The 24,325-nt window shown below is 53.8% G+C and overlaps 1 protein-coding gene across 3 annotated transcripts in view; it reads right to left on the bottom strand.

The window, feature by feature from the left end:
• Positions 1-24,325, bottom strand: part of RPTOR (regulatory associated protein of MTOR complex 1) — a 340,143-nt gene that overhangs the window by 93,110 nt on the left and 222,708 nt on the right. For all 3 annotated transcript variants that reach the window (XM_027624605.2, XM_027624606.2, XM_027624607.2), the window contains 3 exons: positions 20,186-20,286; positions 19,493-19,637; positions 6,400-6,475 (listed from right to left, as the gene is read on the bottom strand). In XM_027624605.2, coding sequence (XP_027480406.1) covers positions 6,400-6,475; positions 19,493-19,637; positions 20,186-20,286 — 322 coding nt within the window. The remainder of the gene's footprint in view (positions 1-6,399; positions 6,476-19,492; positions 19,638-20,185; positions 20,287-24,325) is intronic.

The raw sequence follows: 24,325 nt of genomic DNA, 5'->3' as shown, positions 1-24,325 counted from the left end.
CATTCCTTATCAGCTCTGCCCTGATGCATCCGCCCACCCCCATCAACACAGCCCCTGCGCCTGCCCAAGTCCGCAACGGTCCAGGCGAGGGAGGTCAGGACAAGACCGTAGCAGGGGAGCTGGCGAGGGTGACAAAGGCAGAGCAGGGGGCGTGTGTGAGCAGACCACACAGGGGCAGGAAGACATGGTTGAGATCCCAGATAACTCTTGGCCAGAGCCCCAGGAAGGGGGTCCCTGGGCTGAGGTGCAAAAGGAGCTGAGAGAGGAGTGTTTGGGGGAGAACGTAGGCAATTCTGCCCTGGGCGCGTTGAGTTCGAGATGCCTACTGGACACCCTGTGGGCACGGGGCTGAGCCCATAGGGCAGGAGAGAGATCTGCACGGGAGGCGCAAATTCAGAGAGAAGTGAGGAGGAGCAGGGGCCCGGGATGAGACCGGACGCCAAGGGCGGTAAATGCGGAAGGAACACGGGGTGGCGGGCAGGCGGGACAGAGCCTGGTTCTGCCTGGTTCTGCAGTGACTGGCTGAGCAGTGTGGAGGTGCAGCCTCGGGCACAGTGGAGTGCACCGAGAATGGAAGGGAAGATAATCTGGAGAGTCCAGTGTAGACGGTTCTGTGAAGGGACCTGGCTGTGAAGGGGAAGGACAGAAATGGAGTGGGCTGGAGGGGACAGGGGCCACCTGGTCAGGAACTCTGGTTTAACGGTGGGAGGGTGAGGCGCGTCTGTACGTGGGTGAAGCAATACGGGCGAGCAGGGCGGCTGCAGCACCGCGAGCTGGGGAGGGCTCTCCGCAGGCGGGAGACGGGGAGGCAGACGGGCCTGGATGCAGGGACGTGGGCACACGTGGCAGGACTCGCAGGGGTCTCTCCATCACTTCTGTTTCTCAGTGAGACAGGAAGGGAGGATGCAGTCGAGCAGAGTGGCATGGGAAGGAACCGTGTGTGGTGACCTCAGAGGGGACACAGGGGTTCTGAGTCCTGCCTGTGTGTGGGCACAGGCAGAGGGAACGGTCACGACGTCACCCAGAGTTGTGATTTACTCGGGCCCTGGGGTCAGTGGAGGGAGGGGCCAGCAGGTGGCAGGGCTGCCGGACCACGCACTGGAGTCAGAGTCAGAGTGATGGGGGTGCAGGGACAAGCTGGACAGCCAGCAGTGGGGACGTGGAGGTGGTCTGTCCTTACTGGCCCAGCGGAGGGGACACCTTTACCCGCAGTGACAGGGACCGGGTAAAGCACAGGAGTGGCTCAGGCCGCGGGTAGGTCCGGGAACCGAGAAGCCGGGCAGCAGCAGAATGGCTGGGTTTTTCACTGTGACACAATCATTTTCACCCAACACACAGTTCTGCTGTCCCCGAGCCCCAAACAAGAATTCCAAGTTATAAATCTCTGCCTCCCAGGCCTGTCCTCCCTGCCCCACAGGGGAAGGCGAGGCCGTGTTTCAGAGGTGTGTCTGTGAGCAAGGAAGGGGAGCGGGAAGGTGGGAATGTGGCTGTGGCCCAGGGTTCTCATACGTGTGGACCTGTGTGGACACGTGCACAGGCACGACTCTAAGCCGTGGGCAGACCCAGGCCTGCTCACTCCATGCCATCCACGGAGGAGCCTGGTGGTCAGAGCCACAGTGCTCCCTTAGAAAAGTCTGCCACGTGAGAAGCCAGCGGAGAACATGCACCACCCAGGAATCCATGGTCCTGCAAAGTCAGCTTGCATCATGTGAACCAAATCTGGAGGGCAACCTGTGAATTGGGATGGAGCCCCCAAACCGGCTTTCCTGTTTTTAAGTGTGAATTATTCATCAATTGATTAAAAAGAGCAGCCCCGTTGAGCTCTCCCTCCCCACAGGGAGGGAGGAGGGGAGCTCAGGTAATTCACATCATTCCAGCTCTTTTCCCTTCCTTCCAAGTTAGTTTTTGAATTACGGATGTTCCCATGTTGCTCGCTGCTGAAAAAACTGTTCCGCGCAGAGAGAAGGACAAGCATTCCTCATCTCTTCACCCAAAACTGTCCAAAGGGAAAGCGCCTGCCATCGGAACACTCAATGAGGTCTGGTGTGCTCCTCAGTGTGGGGAAGCCCCCCAACACAGGTGGGGCTCAGCGTGCTAAAGGACACTCCACGGAACACCTTGAGAGCTGTCCCACGTGCGTCTGACGGCGACTCAGAGCTGGGGTCTCAGCCAGACCTCCAAGATTACCTCCAGCGTGTCAGAGCGGCCGTGCAGATTGTGGGGAGACAGGAGACCCGGAGGGGCGTCTGGAGGACAGCTCACGCAGGCCTGGGCGGAGGCTCTGAGTCAGGGGGCCACGCGTCCAGGGCCTCCCAGGACAATTCTGAGGCCAGGTGGGCCACTCCGCGGTCAGCCCACAGGTCAGATGGCCCGGGGGCCTGAAAACAGGCGCAAGGGGAAAAGGCAACGTGGGGGGCCAGATGGGCACCAAGCGCCACACTTGACCCCTGGGGACCCCGAAAGCCTTTGGCTGTCACTGTTGTGAGAGAGGAAAGGGTTAACCTCACACCCTTCCTCCTCATCCCCCTCGGCGTCCCCGCTCCAGACACACCGACAATGGCTGGGGACAATGGCTGGGGCCGTCCTGCCCGTGCAGTGACCTACTTGCTCCTCATGATGACCTCTCCACTTAGAAGAGGAGATAAAACCGCAGTGGCCAGGAGCATGTGGATTCCAGCCCCCTGTCAGAGCTCGGCCTGCAGAGGGCTCTCTTTAAGCCCCTCAAGAAGTCCCTTATCCGTGCTCCCCACCATGTGCAAATGCTCCTGCCCTCCCCTACGTCAGCAAATGCCGATTCTCATCGGGTTCCTTTCCATTGTTGACTAAAATTTGTCTTCCCAACTACTGACCTTGGAAGAGTGGCATACAGGCTGGGCTTTGTTTTGGTGTATCTGACAATGAGGTTTTAAGATGAAGCCAGTAATTTATAGGAAAATTATTAGAACAAAGTAGTGAATTTAGTAAAGCGGCTGCACAAAATCACCTATAAGCCCTATGTATACAAAGAAAAACAGTAAATGGCATTTAGGAATATACCATTTATAGTCATGTTGATATTTGGGAAGACTCAACATTGTAGAGACGCCCCCCAAGTCCATCTATGGATCCGTGTAATCTCTTATCAAAATTGCTTTCATAATCAAGCGTGCTCAGTACCCGTGCTAGGACAAAGTGACCAACGGGGCAGAGCAGAGAACCCAGAAGCGGCCCCACAAAGATGGTCGCCTGATTCGCTGTAAACAGCACTGGGTGAACTGAACATGCATGTGTGGGAAAGCGTATTGTGAGCCCTACTTCACACCATCCATGTAATTAATCCCAGACGGACTGCAGTTCTAAGGGTAAAAGTAAAACAATTGAGCTTTCAGAAGAAAAAGAGGAGAACACCTTCTCAGGGGTGTGCATCTCAAAGTAAACATTTCTTAAGCAGGATACCAAAAGTCTTAAGCATGAGAAAAAAATTGGCAAATTGGATTATGTTAAAACAAGAAACTTCTGTTCAAGAAAAAAAAATACTGAAAAAGTGAAAATAAAGTCCAGAGCAAAAGAGAGAGAGAGAAAAAAAAGATATTCACAATGAGTGACAAAGGATTTGTATTCAGAAGATATAAATGATCACTACAAATCCATAGGAAACACATAACATAAAAGAAAAATCAAAAGACTTAATCAGGCAGTTTACAAAAGAGGGTATTCAAATGGCCAATGAAAATACAAAACAGTGCTCAACACTATTGACCATCAGGGAGATACAAGATAAAATTTCAGTGAAATACCTCTCACACTGAACCAGAATAGCCAAATAAGGGGAAAAAAGGGTAGAAAATATCAAGTACTTATGAGGATATAGGGCAACTGAAAGACTCATAAGGTGTGGGTAGGAGTGTAAAATGATTCGGTCACTTTGGAAAACTGCCTGGCAGCATCTACTAAAACTGACCATATGAATGCTGGCGACCAGAAATTTCACTCCCAGTGCGTATCCCTGACATAAATGCACCAAAGGCAAGTAAGAAAGTAGCAGCACCCAGGGTGGGCTGGGACCAGGTTGCAGTAAGGGAAGCATTCACCTTAGGAACAAAATTTAAGGGTGCACCAAAAAGCTCAGTAATTGAGATTAAAAAATTCTTTAATGCGATATTAAAAAAAATGCGAAAATCCATAATGAACAAAATATCAAAATTTCAAGTAAAGACAGCCTCAGAATTACTGATTTCTCCTTTGCCTCAGGCTCCAATGACTCGGCCTGGCACTGGCCAGCACTATTTGTGGGGATTGCAACTTGGAAACTCAAAATGCCTACTGGCCAGAGGAGGGGTACATGACCCTTGGAGAACCCTATGCTGTGATAAGAGCTGCAACCACGGGAGCAGATGTCATGTTGAGTGAAAGCAGTCAGACGCAAAGCCTACATCCTGAAGGATTCTATTTATCCAAGTGCACAAAACCGGGCAAGAAAGTAGTTACCCTAGGGGAAAGCAAGGTGGAAGGTAGCAGGAAGGGCCTTCTGGGAGCTTCTAACATGTAGCCGCTTGATTTGGGTGCTGGTTACTTGAGTGTGTTCATCTTATAAAAACTCCTCAAGCCACACATTTATGGCGTGCAATTTTCTCTATGTACATTCTGCTCCCGAAAAAGTGAAAACAAAATAAAAAAGCTAGCATGTGGTCTACATCAGTTTCCCCTCCCTGTCACAATTTGGCAGAAATGATTCCCACATGCAGAATACTGATTCCAGCAGATTAGAAATGAGGCACTGAGGTCCTTGGAAACATACCTGGCATTGGAGCGGAAGGATCATAATACAGAGACTGTGCTATTTTACATGCGAGGATATAGTTCTGATCCTCTAAAGGTACAAAGTAAAACATTACACCGTACAAAAAGCTGAAAGCATGTTAGATTTTCCAAACACATGCTTATGGCGACAGGCCCTGGCCTCCTTTGGTGAGCTGAGGCACTGGGGAGGGCTACCCCACTGCGGTGGAGGGCAGGCCAGGGCTGTCCCCACGGAGTCCTGTGACTGTGCTCGAGCCCGGTCCCTGCCTCAGAGCTTAGGTCCAACGGGAAGGGGACCCTTGGCTGGCGCCAAGCACACTGGTGAGAGCCTAGTGAAGGCTCTGCCAGCTTCCTCTTCAGGGTTTAAAATGCAAGGCAGTCTGCAACGTAACTTGTGAGTGTGTTAAAAAAAAAAAAAGGGCAGCTGGAGAGAGGGATGCATATGCTCTAGCAAGTGCGGCAAATGTTGATGGCAGGAGTAAGTGGTGGGCATACAGGTGCTCACTGTACAATCCTCTCAACAGTGCTGTAGGTTTGGAAGTTTTCATAATAAAATGTGAAAAATGTCAAGTAATAAAGAAGAAGGAAATAGGAGATAAGAGAGGGAGGCCTCTTAGCTCATCACCCCCACCAGGGACATCAAGATCATCTGAGGAGTTACACGTACACACACACACCACACAGATATGCACACATGTGCACACACACAAGCACACATGTACACAGACATCCCACACAGATACACACATGCACACACATACGTGTACCCCCCCACCCCGTGCCTGACCCGAGCACTCAGCTTGTATGAACTCCTTTAGTTCTCCTATGCCCCTTTAATTGCAAAGCACCCTGATTCCCCTATAAAATGAGGAAACTGAGGCACTGGGGAGCGGGCAGGCTCGCTCCCTGTAGTCTTGGGTGGGGTCAGAGATGAAGGTGTGGGTAGAAAAAGCCAGTGGCTCTGACCCTCCAGCCCCACCCTCCATGGCCTAGAGGCACTCACTTTGCTCTGCTGCCCCGGCCCTCCCAGACCTGGAAGCCTCCCTGACCCTTGGGGTCAGAGGGTGCATGTGCGCAGACGTGAGTGACCCTCATCCTTCCTCAGGGCTCTTGAGGGAGGGGCTGGGTCTGGTGCACATGCACTCAGACTCGATACATGAATCCTAAATGAAAACACAGAGGCTGGGAAGCAGATGGAGCAAGGGTGACTCTTGGTGAGGGGCGGTGCGACCCCTGGTGAGTTAGTCCCCTGGGAGGCCTGGGGACCAGATGTTCCCTCAGTGCTGAGCTTTATACCCTCAGGTTCTAGTCAGGAGTTTTGGGAAACCCATGATCCATTCCAGTTAAAAGGCAGAGCCTGGAACATGGGGTCAGGGAGCATGCGTTAAGAAAAGCAGATTGACAAGAACATCATTTTAAGAGAGGACATTTCTTGACAGCTCACCATTTCAAAATCTTGAGCCCCTAGTTGATGTAATCTTTCAAAATTCCGCTAACAGCACCTTTTCCCCGGTGGGCGAAGGAAATCTGACAACCCAGTGCCCTGGGGGCTCTGCAGACCAGGGACCCAGAGACAGAGGCCCCCTGGTGGACCATGCAGATGCCCTTCTTGGGACTCACCCGAAATGCGGTGCCTTCCTCAATGATGGTTGGCAGCTGAGAGAGGCAAATGTCGACAGCAAGATCCCAGGCTTGCCTGTGGAGAGAACAGAGGCCTTACTGACCGCTTCTCCGGGAGGGGCCCTGGTTGCGTCTGGGCGAAGCCATGGCCGCGGGTCCTAAGGAGAAGCAGGAAGACATCTGGAAGCCCGCTAGAGCCATTTTGTTTATTTAATACTGGTTCTCTTCAAATTTACACGAGAAGAGCTTGGGAAAAATAAAGGGATTCGCCTCACTTTCACTGTAGCTTCAGCCCCATACTTGATGGCAATAGGCTGCCCACGCCCATGGAGCAGCCGTGGCACCGCAGTGGCTGGACGGTGGCAGCGGCACACACAAGTACCCCACGCTGCTTCAGCAGGAACGGCCAGTGTGGCGCCAGAAGAAGGCGGGTCCATCTGTGGACCCCCCGTCCTGAGCGGCCCCCCGCCCAGAGTCAGGACTGGCCCTGCACCACCACCCTGCCCAGCACAGGGCCTGGACCTGTGCCCACATGAGCCACTCGGGGACGAGGCCGGCAGTGCTTGTTTGAGGGGAAAGCAAGTCTCTCCCATGTGTGACCCTGGCTACCTCTCCACCGGTTTCTCAAGGCATCGGGACCTGGCTCAAAACACGTACAACATGGCGAGAGCACCCGCCGGCCTGGCTCTGGGGTCCGGCGCATGTGGCTCTAGCTCCCCGGAGTCCGCTTCCCCATCTGTAAGGGGTAATGATTGTGCCTGCTCGCAGGGTCCTTGGGAGACCTGGGGTAGCAGGCGCCTGGCGGGGGCCCCGATCAACAACAGATGCTCATAGCATTCAGTGTTAGTTCTAAACTGATGCAGATGATGACCTCCCTCTCTCTACAGCCACGGATGGAAGCACGGACACCGTGGACATGGGTTCCTTCGCCCCTGCTCTGCCCCTTCCCTTCCTCATGGAGACAAAGTGGGGATCAGCACGCGGATCTGGTTTTCAGCACGGCCGCCTCTCCTCACAGGGAAGTTCCCGAGAGGCGGGATTCCACCTACTGTTTATGAGACTGGCGGCCCCGTTTCTCCACATCCCCAGAGACGACCACACTGGGAATGAAAAATGTAAACAGCCAGAAACACAGGAAATGTGAAGACAAACAAAAGCCTAGAGTGCTCTCCGTCATTACTGAAATACATGGAATATATTCCAGTTTTCCCGACTGGCCCCTCTGAACAAGCACGCCCTTCCCCCACCAATCTAATTAAGAGGCAATCAGCGCGTAATCAAAAGTGCCTCAAAGAACAGGCAATAAATAGTTCCCATATGCTCAATAAGTGCCCAGGCTGCAGGCAAAATGGTTCTTCAGCAGCGCTGAGGGAGATATCTGCTCTTTGTTAGACAGAAGCAGAGTCAATTACTGCAATTAAACCCCATAAAAATTCCTTGACTTTAATCAAATAAAAACTTTGAACTTCAGGAGTTGGAAGAAACTGTGTACAAGCTGGGGGCAGGGAAAGTGTGAAATGGGTGCAGGGGGGTGTCCAGGGTGCTGGCTGCGAAGCCTGGCTCTGGCCCCAGCAGTCAGCTACAGCGCTATGGGCGTGCCTGGGAACCGCGCCTACAGAGCCACCGCCGCTGCCTTGCCCTCTCAAGCTCACGAGGCGAGAAGAATCCTACCCTGAAAAGGCAGCTGTCCGTGGTCCTGGCTGGGTGTTCTGGACAGTATTGGGGGAACCAAGCTGTACTGGGAGAGGCCGCCAGGTGGTCTCCTGATGCCCGCTCCATCCCTCCAAAGAGTGAAAGCCCCATGGAGCCCCATCAGGGCCGGGGTGTGCGTGTGTGTGTGTGTGTGTGTGTGTGTGTGTGTGTGCCCGCCCCATCAGGGCCGGGGTGTGTGTGTGTGTGTGTGTGTGCCCGCCCCATCAGGGCCGGTGTGTGTGTGTGTGTGTGTGTGTGTGTGTGTGTGCCCGCCCCATCAGGGCCGGGGTGTGTGTGTGTGTGTGTGTGTGTGTGTGTGTGTGTGTGTGTGTGCCCGCCCCATCAGGGCCGGTGTGTGTGTGTGTGTGTGTGTGTGTGTGTGTGCCCGCCCCATCAGGGCCGGGGTGTGTGTGTGTGTGTGTGTGTGTGTGTGTGTGTGTGTGTGTGTGTGTGTGTGTGTGTGTGTGTGTGACAGTCCTTCCGAGAGTGTGCTCTGCGTCAGAACTGGCCGGCCTGACAGCTCCCGGAAGTGAGTCCTCAAGTACCCAGGATGTTTCATTTGTGCACAGGGACTCGGGGGGCTGAGAACATGGCAGGGAGCCCCGGAGCTGAGAGCGAGGCAGAGAAGCTGCTCAGGGCCATGGACAGAGGGACACAGCTGTGTGAGTGAGAGAGAAAAGGGACTTGGCCCATAGTGCTGAAGATGGCAGCACTCGGGAGAACATCGAAGACCTATGGAAACCGGACGGTCAAACGTGATGACCGGTGCACGTGGAGCTGCAGCAGGCCGGTGACCCTCTCTAGGCCTCTGGCTATTGGTGCTTATGAGGGGAAAGGTCCACTCAGGGGACCTGAGCTCCCATGAAAGCCCAGCAGCACAATGGTGCTCTCTGCCAGTGTCATATCAGTTGGCTAAAACCGGCTGCATTTTCTAGGGTAAGATCAAAATGAAGGTGGAGTCTTAAATCGGGTTCTCACTCAGGGAGAGTGGGAATGTGAGTCCTGGGAAGTCTGAGGCCGTGGCGGTGGGCTGCTGGGCTCCATGCGCTCTGGCACCCAGGCAAGCGCCAACCCGGGAGAGTGTCTGCGTTCGCACTTCCCACAGCCCGTGAAGCGGCCGCACTGGCGTGGGGGGGGGGGGGCACGGCGACAGCCTGACCAGCTGATCCGATCCCGGCGGTGTGGAGCAGTGGCTCGCTGCGCTGTGGGCTGCTCAATGAGTCACTGCCCGGAAAACGTGCCGTGCAGGCAAGAGCTCGGGTTTTCAGGAAACAGGCCTCTGATGGCAGCCGCCCAAGGAGTGGGCTGGCAGGAGAGCCTTCCAAGATTGCAAGGCCACCATCTGCAGCCATCGCTCAGCAGGAGAGGCGCCCTCGACGGGAACGGAAAGCACAGGTTATTACTGTGGAGAGAGGCGAGGTTTCAGGACCTACAGAAATCAAAAGTGAAGGAGAACGAGTCCCTGATGGCTTCACATCAAAAATTCAACAGGAGCCCACGCCGAGCGCTTCGTCATTAGCGCCCCGCCTGAAGCAAAGTGCAAATGTAGATTACTTTGTGTTTTAACCTCAATTTCTGTTCGGCTTTGTTCCCTTCTTTCCCCTGCTCAAAATTCAACCTCTCCATCACCACCCAAGGACTGAATAACTGGACGGCATGTTATTTACTGCAGGCGCTCTTTCCAACAGCCTTGGCTGTGGGCTCCCTGGGAACGCACAGCTTTGGCCTATTTACAAGGAGGGGGAGAAGGAGCAAGGGGCACTGTTTTCAGTGTTTTGTCACCAAACCAGCTCTGCTGTAAGCCCACGCAAACAGCGAGCACCCAGTCACCTCGGCAGAACCTGAGCACAGCTGAGCATGACCTTCTTGGTGTCTGGGCCTCATGTTCTCCCACCTCTGCACCTGATCCCACCGCCTGTTCCCTCACTTCCTGTGTGGACAGGAGTGTGAGCCAGACACCTGCCACCTGGGGCGTTCCCAGCCTCCCTGGCTGAGGTGCATGGGAAACAGCCACCAGGCGACAGCAGAAATGAGCTCTGCCCATGGGGCTAGCCACTGCGGGGCAGCCGGAAGCCCGGGTCCTGGCAGCTCACACTCAGGCTACATGGAAAGTGAAAGACTCTCCTTCACAAAGCCACTGGATTCTGCATTACCAACTAACCTGTATTTCAACCACTACCTCTATCCTCCGGCAGGGGAGGGGGAGGAGGCTTCCCACTGTAGCCGAGTCAGTGTATCAGCAGGGGTGAGGCTGCAGGCCCCACATCATTGCCTGACCTGGTATTTATACCCCGTATTTCTGACTGCTGACTTTGATTTTATAAAGAAATAAAGATTATCACCATCTCAGGTGGTTTCCCACTCCCTAGATCTACACTGTGGTAGCATGGCTGAACTTGAAGCCTTCCTGCTAAATTCATCTGGACCACCAGGACAATCCAGAAAGCACGGCTGTGCCTCATCTACTTAGAAACCATCTTAGCAAACGCAGGAACCGGAACCAAAGCAGGGCTGACACCCCATGTCTGGGAAATGCAAGTGCAAACAAACACTTCCCCCTAGCCCCGGAAAGAGAGGAAACATGCAAGCCTGACTTCCACGTTCTCTTCCCACCTTTACGCTCGTCGGTGTTTTTAGTGTGAGGGCGAGTGTGTATGGGACCAAGACTTTGTCACCGTGGACACTCCCCTGGGAAGCAAACACTGTCTGTTTGGGTGTTCTAGCTGTCCCTGGTGTGAACGGAGAGCAAGGCTCGTCCAAGATGGCCCCATGGGAAAGCCGCAGGTGGACATTAAAGCCAGTCAATGCAAGGGGACTAGGACTTAGGTCACTTTTGACAGAGAACTTGGGAAAACCATTTTGAAAACTGGCATCACTCCTAATGTGGGGGGTGCTGGGGTCTATTTATCACTCAGTGAATCCCCTTGAATTCTCTGTGTGCTCAAGAAATTTGTCCCGGCCAGAAACCCCCATGTCTCCATGTGCTTTGGTGGCAGTGATGGGAGGGAGCGCCAGCGTGGTGGGTCCCGTGGCAGGCCAGCTGCTCATCCAGGAGCCCAGGACCACGGTGCTGCCTCAGCACAGACGTGGGAGCCAGGAGGGCCTGCACTGGAAGAAGCTGCCAGGCACGGAGGGCAACCGATCAACCAGACAACATTTCTGGCCATTACTGCTTCGTTATGTTCCTACGAGCATCTCCTTCTTGAAATCTAGAGCCTGATTTCACATTCAGCTCCTCATCAAAGTCGGTTAATGGTATAATTTTCAACATTTAATGGGATTGACTAATGTTCACTCTTTGGCCACAGACTCATGCTGGCACTGTCGTTAGGAAAACCCCATCTGGAGGAAACGTGTGTCGTACGCACACGATTCTCCTCCTTGGAAATCTCATCACCACTGATTTCTGTAAGAGAACCCTGTAGTTTTACTTACATGGCATTTCTCAGCATATCAGGACAGGAAGCCTTGATCTCAAGCCTTTCAAAAAAAGATTCCAATTGGAGAGGACCCTTGGATGCGCACAGTGAAGCAGGACGGGCTCGTGGAAGGAGAGCACAGGCTGTCGTGCCAAGAAGTGGGCGGGCGGCACCACCATGGGTGCCTCCCCACTGCATGGCTACCAGGCTTCAAGGGCCCAGGGGGCATCAAGGTGCTGAATTCCCCCTTTCACCCCAAGGGAATCCATGGTCATGGTCTCCTGAAGCGTCCCTAGTGGGCTGCAATGGGGCCCCCATGGGTTTGGTCTGGTCCTCAAAAAGTTTTTTCAAAGTACTGTATTGGCTATAAACATATATACATACGTATATATGTATTTAGATTTACTTATTTATGTGAGAGAGATAGAGAACACATGTGCACGTGCGCAGGGGCAGGCAGGGGAGAGGGAGGGAAAATCCCAAAGCATATTCCCCGCTGAGCGCAGAGCCCCCCACGTGGCTCGATCTCACGACCCTGAGATCATGACCTGAGCTGAAATCAAGAGTTAGATGCTTAACCAACAGAACCACCCAGGCGCCCCTGGCTATCTACATTTTAAAATAAGGAAGTTGTAAGTGAAAACATGAATTTATGGCTACTCTTTAAAAAGTTACTGTGGGCTCAAACTGCCATCAGGAGCAGCACTGGGGCTGAGTACCAACGATGCAGGCCTGCCGTCAGCACCCGGTGCGACCAATGGCCCTCCCGCCCCTCATTGCTGTCCCACAGGACCGACAGACACCCTTCAGGGTTGGCCACCAGAGTAGACCGGGCACAAGGACACTCCTGCTGCCTGAAGCCCTTCAAGGCTCACTGCCCCCAAATTCTGCCCCAACAGAGAATGCACTCTCGGGTGTCAGGCCACTCTGCGCCCCACTGCAGATTTCCTGCAAAGCCATCCTTCTATGGTCCACGCCCCTGACGGGGGTCTCCTCCCACAGGTGGCAGATGGCACACCAGGGCCCTTACGACCGGAGGGGCCCTGTGCAGGGGATGGACATGAACCTGGGCAGGCCACGTCCCCTCTCTCGACACGGTCCGACGGGTCACTCACCCACAGTCCCCTCTGGCCTGTCCAGCACCACCTATGCTGCGGCTTCCTGTCCCACCACACGCCCTCACGGAGGAGCCCCCCGCTTTGGAGATGCCAAGTCGTCCCCCTTGGCCAGGAAGGGACAGTGGCTCCGGACACGCCACACCTGCCTTCCGAGCCTGTTCCCTCGTGCACTAAGCTGAGAAAAGGTCTGTCGCCAGACTGTCGAGGATTAGTATGATAATGCACGCTAAGCACCCAGTAAAAGGCCTGGCGCTTAGTCGGTGCTCAACAAACGGCAACCATTCACACTGTCACCTGCACGTGAACTGCCCTGAACCTTCGCACTTCCGGGGTCTGCTGGATGCACGCCCAGCAGGCTCACGGCAGAGCTCGCACTAGCACCTCCCGCCGCCCGTGGGCCTGCTCTCGGGGTTGGTCACGGGCAGCACTTTCCAGGCAGAGCCCTGGAGAAGTCCCACTGTCCAGACTGTCCTTCATACCCTGGATGTAATCGGTCACCAAGCCCTGTCCAACTCAGCAGATAAAACACTCCGAAATCTGGTTCCTCACATCAAGCCACACCGCCACGGCCAGGACCCCAGCACAACATGCTGCTCAATCCCAGCTGCTTCTGACGCCGTTCCTTCCGCATCACCGGCTGGGGTCCTGGCTCCTGGCCCACCCCGCTCGCCACAAGCACACAAGGCTCATTGTCTGCAGCTCTGGCCACAGCCATACCCCTGCCCCCTGCTCCAGGGGGGTTCCACTTCTCAGCTCTCCCAACCACACCCCTCCTCTCGCCTGCAGGATGTGGCCCAGCATTACATCATCTGCATGTCCTCCTGGTTCTGTGAGCTGTGGGCACTCTTCCTTGCAGTGCACGCACTGTGTAACAACCCCCTTCTCTAGGCTGCAATCCCCTTTGGGGCAAGACCTCATTTTTGATGTTTGGGTGTCTCCACATCTAAACCCAGTGCACCGTGGGGCTTTGCCCACCTCCATCTCCTCGGGCTCAGACAGGACACTCACACTCGCACTGGACATGGGCTGCTCGACCAGGCCAGGACATCTACAGGTATGGGGAGGCGAGTCAGGACTCAGAGCTCCCAGGCAGGGCTGGTGCGAGTGGACCGGAAGCTTTGTGGGGAAGCTGCCCAGCGGGCTGTCTTGATCTGGTACCAGGAGCCTCTCGGGTTCTGCTGAGGGCAGAGGGCCAAGGAGCCCCCAGCCTCCTTCTGACCAGGGCCCATCCCTCCACAGAAAGGCTTTTCTTTACGAGTGCTCCTCAGCTGCATTCAAGCTCCATGATGACGAAGGCTGTGCTGGTCTTTCCCAGGCTGGGTCCCCAGGACCTGACAGTCAATAGACATCGGGGCATTATTTCATACTTTTCTAGAATGGCTTTTTATAACCTTTACGAGGCCCACCTAATGCCCTGTGCTTGGCAGGGGTGCAAGCTATCCCCACAATGGGCTGTTTCAAGGAAAATCCTATTTGCCGTACAAACTCGGGACTGAGTCTCATGTGTGTGAATGATTTCCATCTTGGAATTTTAATCAGCTCTTGTCACAACATTTGAAACGTATCAAGTGAGACCAAGTCCCAGCACCAAACCCTAAGGGATTCTACTAGTCACACGTGCTTTGTGCAAAGAAGTACTCAACAATTTCTTCTATCTCCAGTTTTGTATTTTGACAAATGACTTAATCATAATGACTCAATTGTTAAAAAATAGCTTTTGGTGTCTCAAAAGCTTAAAAGAAATCTACATGCAGCCTTTAAATTACAAAAGCAATTATCTGCCAACCTTTAAAATGGAGAGCCCGCCCTCTGCTCCAAGGCCCAGGCACCCCACCACTTACCCTGCCCCGGGTTGCCGCTCTGTTCCACCTTTTTCTCTGTGCATGATGTATATTGTAACAGGGATGGGATTCTGTTGTTGCTACAGTTTGGGATCTGCTCTTGTCACCTAAACACATTTTGCCTAGTAGTAAATAATTTTCCACAAACATAATTTTAAGATTGCTTACGCTCTTTCAAGTACACGTACCTTAATTACACACCTGCTCTGTTAGGTACCAGGGTTAGTCCCATTTCTCCCTTTTACAGCTAAAATTCTGACAAATGGCTTTGTCAAATCTTTCAAAATGTCTCATGTTCCTTGGTTCTTCCTCAGCACCTGCCGAATCACCCTCCTGAGCTGGGACAGGAAGATGCAAAGTGGACGGCACAGGCAGGGGCAGGGCCCAGGGAGCCTGAGGCCAGGAAGGCCACGACCGGGGGCCCAGGTGCAGGGTCAGGTGGTTCCCAGGCATTCATGGGTAGGACACGGCAAGACAAATCAGATTCCAGAATGGTTGCTGATGCCGGGCCACTTCCAATGTCCAGCTGAAGGAAGAGGCCCAGAGCTCTGTCCCCACAGGTGAGGCTGGCTGAACGCTGGCATGGGAGGGGACTGAGCTGAACATGAACTACAGAAGGGATTTGGGCAGCAAGGCCCTTCTGGTGGAATCCAGCCGGCCTGCCTCACCCAGCAGGGCACAGGGCCACTCCTCCACCACGACAGCTTCCTGACAGATGATGGAGATACTGTGACTACCCGGTGTCTACCCATGTCCTCTGTCACACATCTAGAAGCCTGCATGCATGTACACATATGTACCGATGAGTCCACGCACAGCCATCTGGGCCTGCACTGCCTGTCAGTCGTGGCCAGGCCCCGCCGTGTGGCTACTTGCTCACCTCCCTGTGTCTCATGTGCTCACCTGCAAAATGGGGCTGTTGGCAATAACATGTCTGTCGCGAGGGGCATGACTTAGTACGTGGAAAGCATTTACAACATACGACCCATAGGATGTCACTGGTGTGACTATTTTTATACTCAGCACCTTTTGATCTTCTGCTGTGACTTGTCTGTGTCTCTGCCTCAGTAAAGACCACGGCACACCATCTTGTCACTCGCCCACACCCTGCCTTCTGTGCACAATTCCCACTGACTCTCCAGCTGTCTGCCTGCAGTAAGATGCTGCTCATGCTGCAGACTCTGACGGTGGCCGCCAGGATGGCTACCTCCTGGGCGCCCCTCGGACGGACATGGGACTGACTTCCAACAGAATTCAGCAAAGGGGATGCTATTCCCAATGCCATGCCGCAGCGTGTAAGACCGCCGTGCCCTTGCTGGTTGAGGAGGCTCGAGGCACACAGGGGACCCCAGGTGGCAGGGACTGTGGGTCCTTGCAGCCTGGTGAGACCCCCAGCAGACCAGCCCCCCGCCCCACAGAAACATCATAACCACGTGTGCCTTAAGCCACAGAGCGGGCAGGAATGTGGCTGTTCAGCAACAGGTAATGAATATACTCCATGACTCTTCTTCAGACTGCAGGATTTCTATTTCTAAATAGAAGAATGCATCCATTGGAGAAAGAGCCAGCAGGCTTTCTCATAACATGCATTTAGTTTGTCGGCTGGTTTCTGTGTTCCCTTTCATTTTGGCACAGGGGCTCTGGCGTTCAGTCACCCTTCCTGTGCTAAGCCCGAGTTCAGTGGGAGCCACGGATGCCTCACCTGTCCCTTCCCACCAGGTGGAAAGCTGACAAAATGGCTTCTTCCTTTCACGTGAAACACCAGAATGGCACATAAGATATATACTTAAGGCTCAGGTTCAAAGAGAAAAAAAAAAAATCCAAAGCACCTAAGTTCCCTTGGCCATGAAGGGAAAACCAAACCCACCAGCCGCAGCCGGTCCACAGGGTCCTCCATGCTGGGGCCCAGAGCTGCTGGAGACAGCCAGGCCCACCGTCGGCAGCCACCAAGGAGTGCTTACGCTTCTCCCTGGCTTGCTTTTACCTTCAATCTTTCCTCCAAAAATGTCTATCGAGCTACGTTATAGAAAGAGCATAATGCACAGCAAAACAGGCTGGAGAGCAAGGAGGAGGGAGGGCAGGAGAGGAGGTGTATCTCCATCCCCTCCCACTTTTCCCGCTGGAGGGACTCCTTCCATGGGACGATCACAAGGCGGCAGGGCGGCGTCTGTCCTCAGCTTGGGAGCACTGAGATGGCACTGTCCCAATCTGGCTTCTAAGGACATGCTCATGTGAACAAAAATCACTCCCAGTAGCTGGTGGGAGCTGGACCGTCCTGCGGTCCCTGGGACAGACCTCGTAGGTTGTAGTGACAAGCGCCATAGAACCAACTGGAAAGAGGCTCATTTTTCTGGATGAGGAAAGAACATGTGCTTTAAGGAAACAGGCTGGACAGGAGACAGGAAGTTGGAGGCCTCGAGGAGACCCACTTCCACTTCACGCTTCCACCTCTCAGAAAGGACCCATACGATAGCGGGAGCCCAGCACAGTGGCCTGGCCCTCTCAGGATGACGAGAACTGTTCTTAAGGGTCACCCCACCCTCAGAGTATCACAGGGTCAAGGGTCGGCTCAGCGGGGCTGCCGAGACCGTGCTGCTGGTTGACTTTGCTCTCCGCCCAACCCTGCTGCCTCCCGTGCCAGGTCTGGTCTGGGAGCACTCCCCAACAGCACCTGGTGCCAAGCGCCAGCTCTGGTACGAGTCCCACCTGCCACAGCTGGAATCCACCTGACAGGGAGCGGGAGGGCAGTAGGCGAGACGGCGCTCTGCACGATGGGGGACCGTGAAGGCTGAGTGAGCTTCGGGACCCCAGGCTTCAGGGTACGTTCTAGCCGCACAGGGGCCTGAAGTGCTCAGGGAGGCCAGACCGGGAGAGGGGGACAGGCGGGTGTCCACAGATGGCTGCTAGCCATTCCACGTGCCTCAGAGTACTGCGAGGCTCTCCCCACCTTCACCCGGGCCTCTGCGGATCGTGGTATCCTTCACATTTCTGTGCACAACACATAAATACACATGCTCTATGAGATTCACAGGAGCTAACTTCGCAGGAGAAAGGGCCACATTCCCAGGCTTTGGTGCCAGCAAGAAAAGGTATCCTTAACGGTGATGGCGGGATCACGAGATGCTGCTGTCACATCTAAATTCTGGACCTTAAGCAGTTCTTACACAAGCTTCCGAGTTCAGAAACATGCTAAGAGGCCAATCCTGGGGAAGGGCGTCGGGGAAGGTGAGTGGAGGCTGGCACCGGCCTCCCTCCCCGGCTGCCCCCACCCGGCCCCGTCTGTGTTGTCTGCTCGCTGCTCTGGTCCTGGTCTTTGCCATCTTCTCTGGTACGACGGGGTTTTTACTCCATGCCACTGGGCTTATCCTACAGGAGGTGTTTCTACAGCCAGAGAAGCGTGCGCTAACAGGAGCACACTCTCGGGGGAGCCGTGCTGGGGCTCAGGTAGAAGGGGACGGGAGGACGCAGGCCACTTCCCTCTGACAGTCGGTGCCTTGCGCCCACTCACGTCTCCATCTCGCGAGGAACCCGCTCGGTCTGTGCGGCCCTGCGGCCTGGAGGGTGTGTCACTGAGCAGCTGGTGTGGTGCCCGTTTCCTATAGCTTCCCCAGTTTCCCTCCCAAGACCACACGTGGCACTGACCCCATGTGGTTTTTTTTCCCCTTTTCTTCCCTTTTAATAATAAATGTTTTATAAAAACCTGGTTCAGAAGAAAGAGGCAGGATTTAAGACATCACTTTTCCTAAGACAGAAGGCTGTTCTGAGGACCCAATCTTCCAGAAACATCAGTCTTTACTCTAATGATTCACTCTACGTACCAGGAAGTGCTTCAGACACCCTCCCAACTCCGGCCCGTGGAGCAGCGGGGGCAGAACCGCGCTCCGCCATGCTGTGCGCACGCGACCTCCTTGCCGCGCAGCGATTCTGCCCTGGCCTGTGCCTCCAACGGCCGCGCTGCTTTACTCTGTAAACTCTGGAGGTGGGTGTGGATGATGCATGTTCCAACTCTCTGTGTATAGTCCGCTACTCGGCCCAGCACAGCACGCCCCAATCTACCTCACAGAGAAGAATATTCCTTCCTGATTTCCCTTCAGTGGCGGAGGGCAGTGAGTCCACAAACCTGTCCTTAGTTCTCTGGGTTTTCAGTGTCGGGGGAAAGCGGTCATGCACATATTAAAAAAAAAAAAAATCACCAGCGGAAATAAGCCTGGCCATGAAAATACACCATGAGTGATCTGCTGTTTTTAAATATCTGCATTAGGGTTTCTCTCATGGACGGACACAACTCAGACTCACTTCTCCTCCGCTATCACCCCGTTTTCGTACTGCCCCAAACTGCTTGTGGTACAAAAACAAGGAAACAGGAAGAAACCAATGCCTTCCGATACAATATATGAATTAAAGACAATTCACAGTAGTACCCTTGTTACTACTCTTACTAGTAGCATAAGCAGCAACAGTCCCATTTGGGGGGAACTATGATCAATGGTCATGAAGACCTCACCCGTGTGCAGTGTGTGCATGTGTGTGTGCGTGGGTGCACGTGTGTGCGCGTGGGTGCACGTGTGTGTGCGGTGGGTGCACGTGTGTGTGCTTCTGTGACATAAGGACAGTTGGTCACGGATCCAACAGTCTTAATCAGGTGGAGAAATGTGACATTCTTCATAACCCCACCGGCAGTTTCTCCTCTCAGTACTGGTCCCTGCAGGGTTAGAAGCTCACGTATGAGCCTCTCCTGCCCCGAGTTACAGGATCGGTTACATCTGGGCGTGCTGGTCCTGCTCCATCTTCAAAGACCCTCCAAGGCACCTGTGCCCCGAAGGAGACACGTTTCCCATTTGCAGAAAGCTTTAGGGAGGACGTTACCTACTTCTTAACACCACTTGGGTCTCCAAGTTGGTGGCAAGTCTTCCTATTTTGCTTCACGTAATTCCATTAGACTTGTCCTACCATAGAGATGGACAGAAACCAAGCCATTCAGAGAATGTTACATTGTCGGGTACGGCCCGGCCGCGACACTTACCACATTGCGTGCATGTAAGTGGGGGGCAGGCGTGGGCTGCTGACGGGGGTGCAGTTATAGGACCTCATGATCCTTTCTGCCAGGAGAAAATTTCGAAACAGACTAGCCACCAAGAGGTCCTGTCTGAAGAGCTTTTGGAAGAGATCTGAGGGCAGATAAAACAGAAAAAGGTATCTTCAGTGACTCATGTCTAGTGTTTAAAGCCAAATACACAAATTTACCTCCATCAGAATTTTTTACAAGCAGGTTGGCCTAATAGGCACTTTTCCCATTGGCAATACACACACATTCACATGCATTAAGTACAAACACCAAACCCCAGCCAGTCATTAATGAAAAAAATACAAGTCTTATAATAGCTGGTTTTAAGAAAAAATCTGGTTTAAAAAAAATCTGGATCGTTGTGCCAATTTTTATGAAGAAAAGTGAGTCCTGAGTCCACCTAGAAAAGAATACACTAATGTCTGAGTGAAAGCTCAGGTGGGGCTTCGTGTCCACACTGTTCGTGGTGCCTGACCCGTGGTGACTCATGGAAACCTCCGGAGGCCCTTGCCTCCTCCTCCTGCCCCCTCAGCTTTCCTCACTGACAAAAGCTCCCTGCTTCCGTTTCGCCTCCCTCATTCCAAGGGCCAGCATCTCCCAACTGCAAGGCAGCAGCCCTCCCTTGCCCCTGCCCGGCCCGGGCAGCCTCACCCCGAGGGAGCACATTCCACGCGATGGTGTCTGTGATTGCCGTGAAGATCCAATTCAGTTCTCCCAGAGGGGTCCTCCGGTCATTCAGCCGGCCGGGAATCCTAGGAGACACGGTGTGCTTTCATTAGTGACTCTCCAGAGAGTCCCGGCTACTGTACACGGTGGAGAGAGGAGACGGTGGAAAGAAAAGAGGCAGGGGAGACAAAAAGCTCGGAGCGGAGGCAGGGGAGGCTTGCCGCTGGGAGAACAGCATCGCCTCTTAGAGCGCAGTCTCCATCCTCACCTCCCTGGGTGCCCCCAATGTATGGAATAGACCCTGTGGCTTCACACACCACTCTTGTGGATTTTGCGTACAAGAGATGGGCTGTGGAAGGGCCCAAAGGGCAGCCCCTAGCATCTGCTACAGAGGAACCCGGGTCATTCTTCCATTCCACATCCCGCCTGGCCCTGTGGCTCCAGGCTGCAGAAGTGCACTTTCAACTGGACTGCTGTGGAAGGAGAGCTCGTCCTCTGAGGTCAACTTACCTTCCGTTCACTCATCAAATCTCTGAGCACCTACTCTAGGGCCAAGTGCTGTTCTAGGGCTGGGGTGTAGTGGGTGGGGCTCACAGTCGGCTGGGGAGGGCACACAAGAAGCCAGTAACCAAGCGCAGCCGTAAGGGCACAGAGACAAAGCCCACAGAGTGCGGCAGGAGGGGCGGGGTCCAGGGTGCGTGCGACGGGCGGAGGTGAGACGGCCTCGCTGAGAAGGTAACACTGCAGCACGGGCCGCACTTGAGGAGGTGAGGGAGTGGGCCGAGTCCACACCAGAGGGAGACCAAGTCAGGCAGAGCCCGGAGGTGTGCTCGTGCTGGCCGTGCAGGGCCTCGGCCCTGCGTGTAACACATTCAATTAGATCAGACAGGAAACTCTTGTTTTCTTCTCCCAAAAGGAAAATGTTCACAGTAATTTGGCTCAGAGACTAAAGTGTGATTCCTGCTCTTTATAAGAGTTAACAGATTAATAATTTCCAGCATAGTAGCCCATTTCATGGCACCGTCTTTGCACGAATGAGGCTCAAGCGGCCTGCCTCCGTAACAGGCACCGCTGAGCGGCACGAGCTTCCTCATATGATGGCGACACGTGTGCTCCTTCCTTCCACTAAATGCCTTTTCCTTCAGGAATAAAAAAAATACTTATTTCCTCAGGTAGGCTTAGTGATAGGACACACACAAAAAGAAGAGGGATCACCAAAATATTTGAAAACAGCATTATTGTTCAAATAATCCGAAGTCTTGAAAAAAATTTCCCAAATAAAAAAAAAATTGTACGTCAACAGGAAGACTCCAGTTTGTTTAAACTGAAAGACTGTTGCAAACACAGTTAAGCTACTGGCCCTGGCATGGCTGACTTAGAAAGTAGGGTTTATTTAGGGAGAGAGTGTGAGCGGGGGCAGAGGGAGAGAATGGTTTTTTTTAAATTAGATTTTATTTATTTTAGAGAGAGAGGGGAGGGGCGGGGGGTGGGGAAGAGAGAGAGAAAGAATCTCAAGCAGACATGGGGCTCGATCCCAGGACCCTGAGATCATGACCTGAGCTGAAACCAAGAGTCGGACACTCAACTGGCTGAGCCACCCAAGGGCCCCAGTAGCAGTTTTTACTGGCTCTGTGTGTAGGGCATCTCTAAGGATTCCCACAACCTAAGAGAAGTCAAGGTCTCCAGGCAAACACTTGGCACAAGGACAGCAGGACTGTCTCCCTTTCTCATCCTGCAGGGCTGTTCCTTTCTCCATCCCACGCTTTTGCAAAAGGAGAGCACATGCCAGGTGGCCAGGTGGACTGCCCTCGGTCCTAGAGTAGGAAGGCAAGGATCTGTGGGCAGCAAAGCACAGACCAGCAAACACCCCACCCCTCAACAAGCAGCAGCGAGGCGAGCGCGGGGCACACCTCCTGAGAGAAAATATTGATGAAATCTAACCAAACACTGCTGGAAGACATCTGGCCGGCGTCCTCCTTCTTAGCCCACAAGTCCCAGCGCAGACACCTGGGTCGCTGCCCCAGAAGGAACATGGCACTAGGGGATGATGGGGAGGAGGGGGCTTTGTGAGGGCCAGAGGGTGGGCATGGAGCCCAGACAGATTAGCTCATGGCTTGGGTCCTGCATCTGGGAAGGAACACATGCACCGAAACCTTTTTAAATAAGGTTATTCACAAGCTCACCAGCAGCAACATTCAGCAGTTAACACTGCACCTTTCGCTCTTACTGAAGGCACCGCCTGCCCTCCCCACGGGGTTGTTCGGGGACAGAGTGCGGCGCACCTGAAGGGCTGCAGTCTGAGGCTGGGGCCCTGCTGTCTAGGACCAGCAGACACACATCAGCTGAAGTGTGCAAGGAGCAAGCACTTCAGAAAACGGTGATCTATGATGTCGCATCACGGGTTCTCTCTGTTAATGTATTCAGAGTTCACCAAACTGCGAGGTGGAGGGCATGTCCCCAACTCTGACACCAACTTCCACGGGTTCCCAAAACCACGAAGGACTCTCAGAGCTCAGTGAAAGCTGTTACACTTGTGGTTATGGTTTATTAGAGAGAAATACAGAGAGACATTTGAGCCAGTCCAGAGAGGGATGCACGGGGCAGAGTCCAGGAAAAGTACCAAAGGTGGGGCTTTCATGTCCCCTCCCAGCATCCACATGTGACAACATGCATGGTGCTCTGCCAACCGGGGGGGCAGGGTGGGGGGCTGGGGCCTTGGTGTCCACCTCGGAGCCCTGGCTGGCCGCCTGGCTGACCACGAGCTGGATCTGCCTCGAGGCAGATGGACACCACACTCAAGCCCCCAGCTGAAGTCATCTGTTGCCCTCTCTAGTGGTGTGGGCCCCCATCCTGAGATGACTGCATGTGGCCAGCCCCCACCGCAAACAATGATGCTCCTGTCAGGAACGGTACAGGCCTTGCCTCTGTGCCGGCCAAGTTCTTGACTACACAAACATTAATCTGTTCAACATCAAAAACAAACCTATTCAGAACTAGATTTCAGATTTTGGACTCACATGCCATCCTGGGTGCAGCATCTTCACTGGACTAAAACCCCAGAGGTGCATCCACCGGAGGCTGGGCCATGTTGCACAACAGGCCTTCCAGCAAGGTGGCCTAAGGGAAGCATTGCTTGCCTTCACCACCCCCCCTTTGGACGACAAGTCAGCACATGAGAAGAAAAAACCCAACCCGACCACTGGACAGCACAAGTCAGGGATGCAGCAGCCCCCGGACAATGCTCTGGGCGTGGAGCCAGCACCACCTGTCCGGAAAGGACAGACTTCTGAGGGGCACCTCAGCAAGTCTGCTTCCAGAAATCAACCCTAAACTGGACACAAGGAATGGGGACACAAGACATGCAGTGTTTTATTTACAGGGGTGAAAAGTCAGAAACTAGCAATGTTACCAAAATGAGAAAAATGAGTAAGTAAATTATAAAACAACCACATGAAATTACTAGAAGCTAGCAGAGTGTAGCTTATGAATATTTCAACAATATGGGAAAATGTGTACTTCATAACATTAAGTAAGGAAGCAAGACAAATACCGTAGAGTCATCACCACACAGGCCGTGCAGGAAAGGAGACAGAAGACAAAGCCTCGAGATACGACCGTGGGGAGGCTCTTCCTGTCTCATGTGCCCACGCAGTCATACCTGCTGCACGGAATGCACCCCACCGGAGCAACAGGGAGCAAGCCAAACCCCCATTCCCTCGCCTCCCCGCCCCGAGCCCCTGGTGCTCACGCCAGGGGAGTGGGCAGCTGGTGGGTGACAGGACTGCGCTCTTGGATGAGTCTGACCAAGGTCTATTTCCAAGCCCGGACCAAGTGCATCACTGACATGAGCCAGTACGTCTTGAATCGAGATGAGGTGGCTCAAGCTGATTCCTCGGGGTCCGATCCCTTGGGTAAAGGAACGATGCATTCCCAGCAGCACTGAGCTTGGTGGGCGGGCGGCCAAGCCACTGGGACGAACAGAGGCCAGTCCTTGTCAGACTAGGGTCAATGTGTATTTAGGTATTTAAAAAAAATCTGCAGCTTCTGACAATCACCAGCAGATGAGTACAAAAGTAGGCTCCCACTACCATCACCTGGATCCCACTGATCTCTTTTCACCAAGCT

Source organism: Zalophus californianus, chromosome 16 (genome assembly GCF_009762305.2).
Source record: "Zalophus californianus isolate mZalCal1 chromosome 16, mZalCal1.pri.v2, whole genome shotgun sequence".
In the NCBI taxonomy this organism is placed as follows: Eukaryota; Metazoa; Chordata; class Mammalia; order Carnivora; family Otariidae; genus Zalophus; species Zalophus californianus.
The sequence above is the reverse complement of the archived record's forward strand: the minus strand, read 5'-3'. Positions and strand labels throughout refer to the sequence as shown.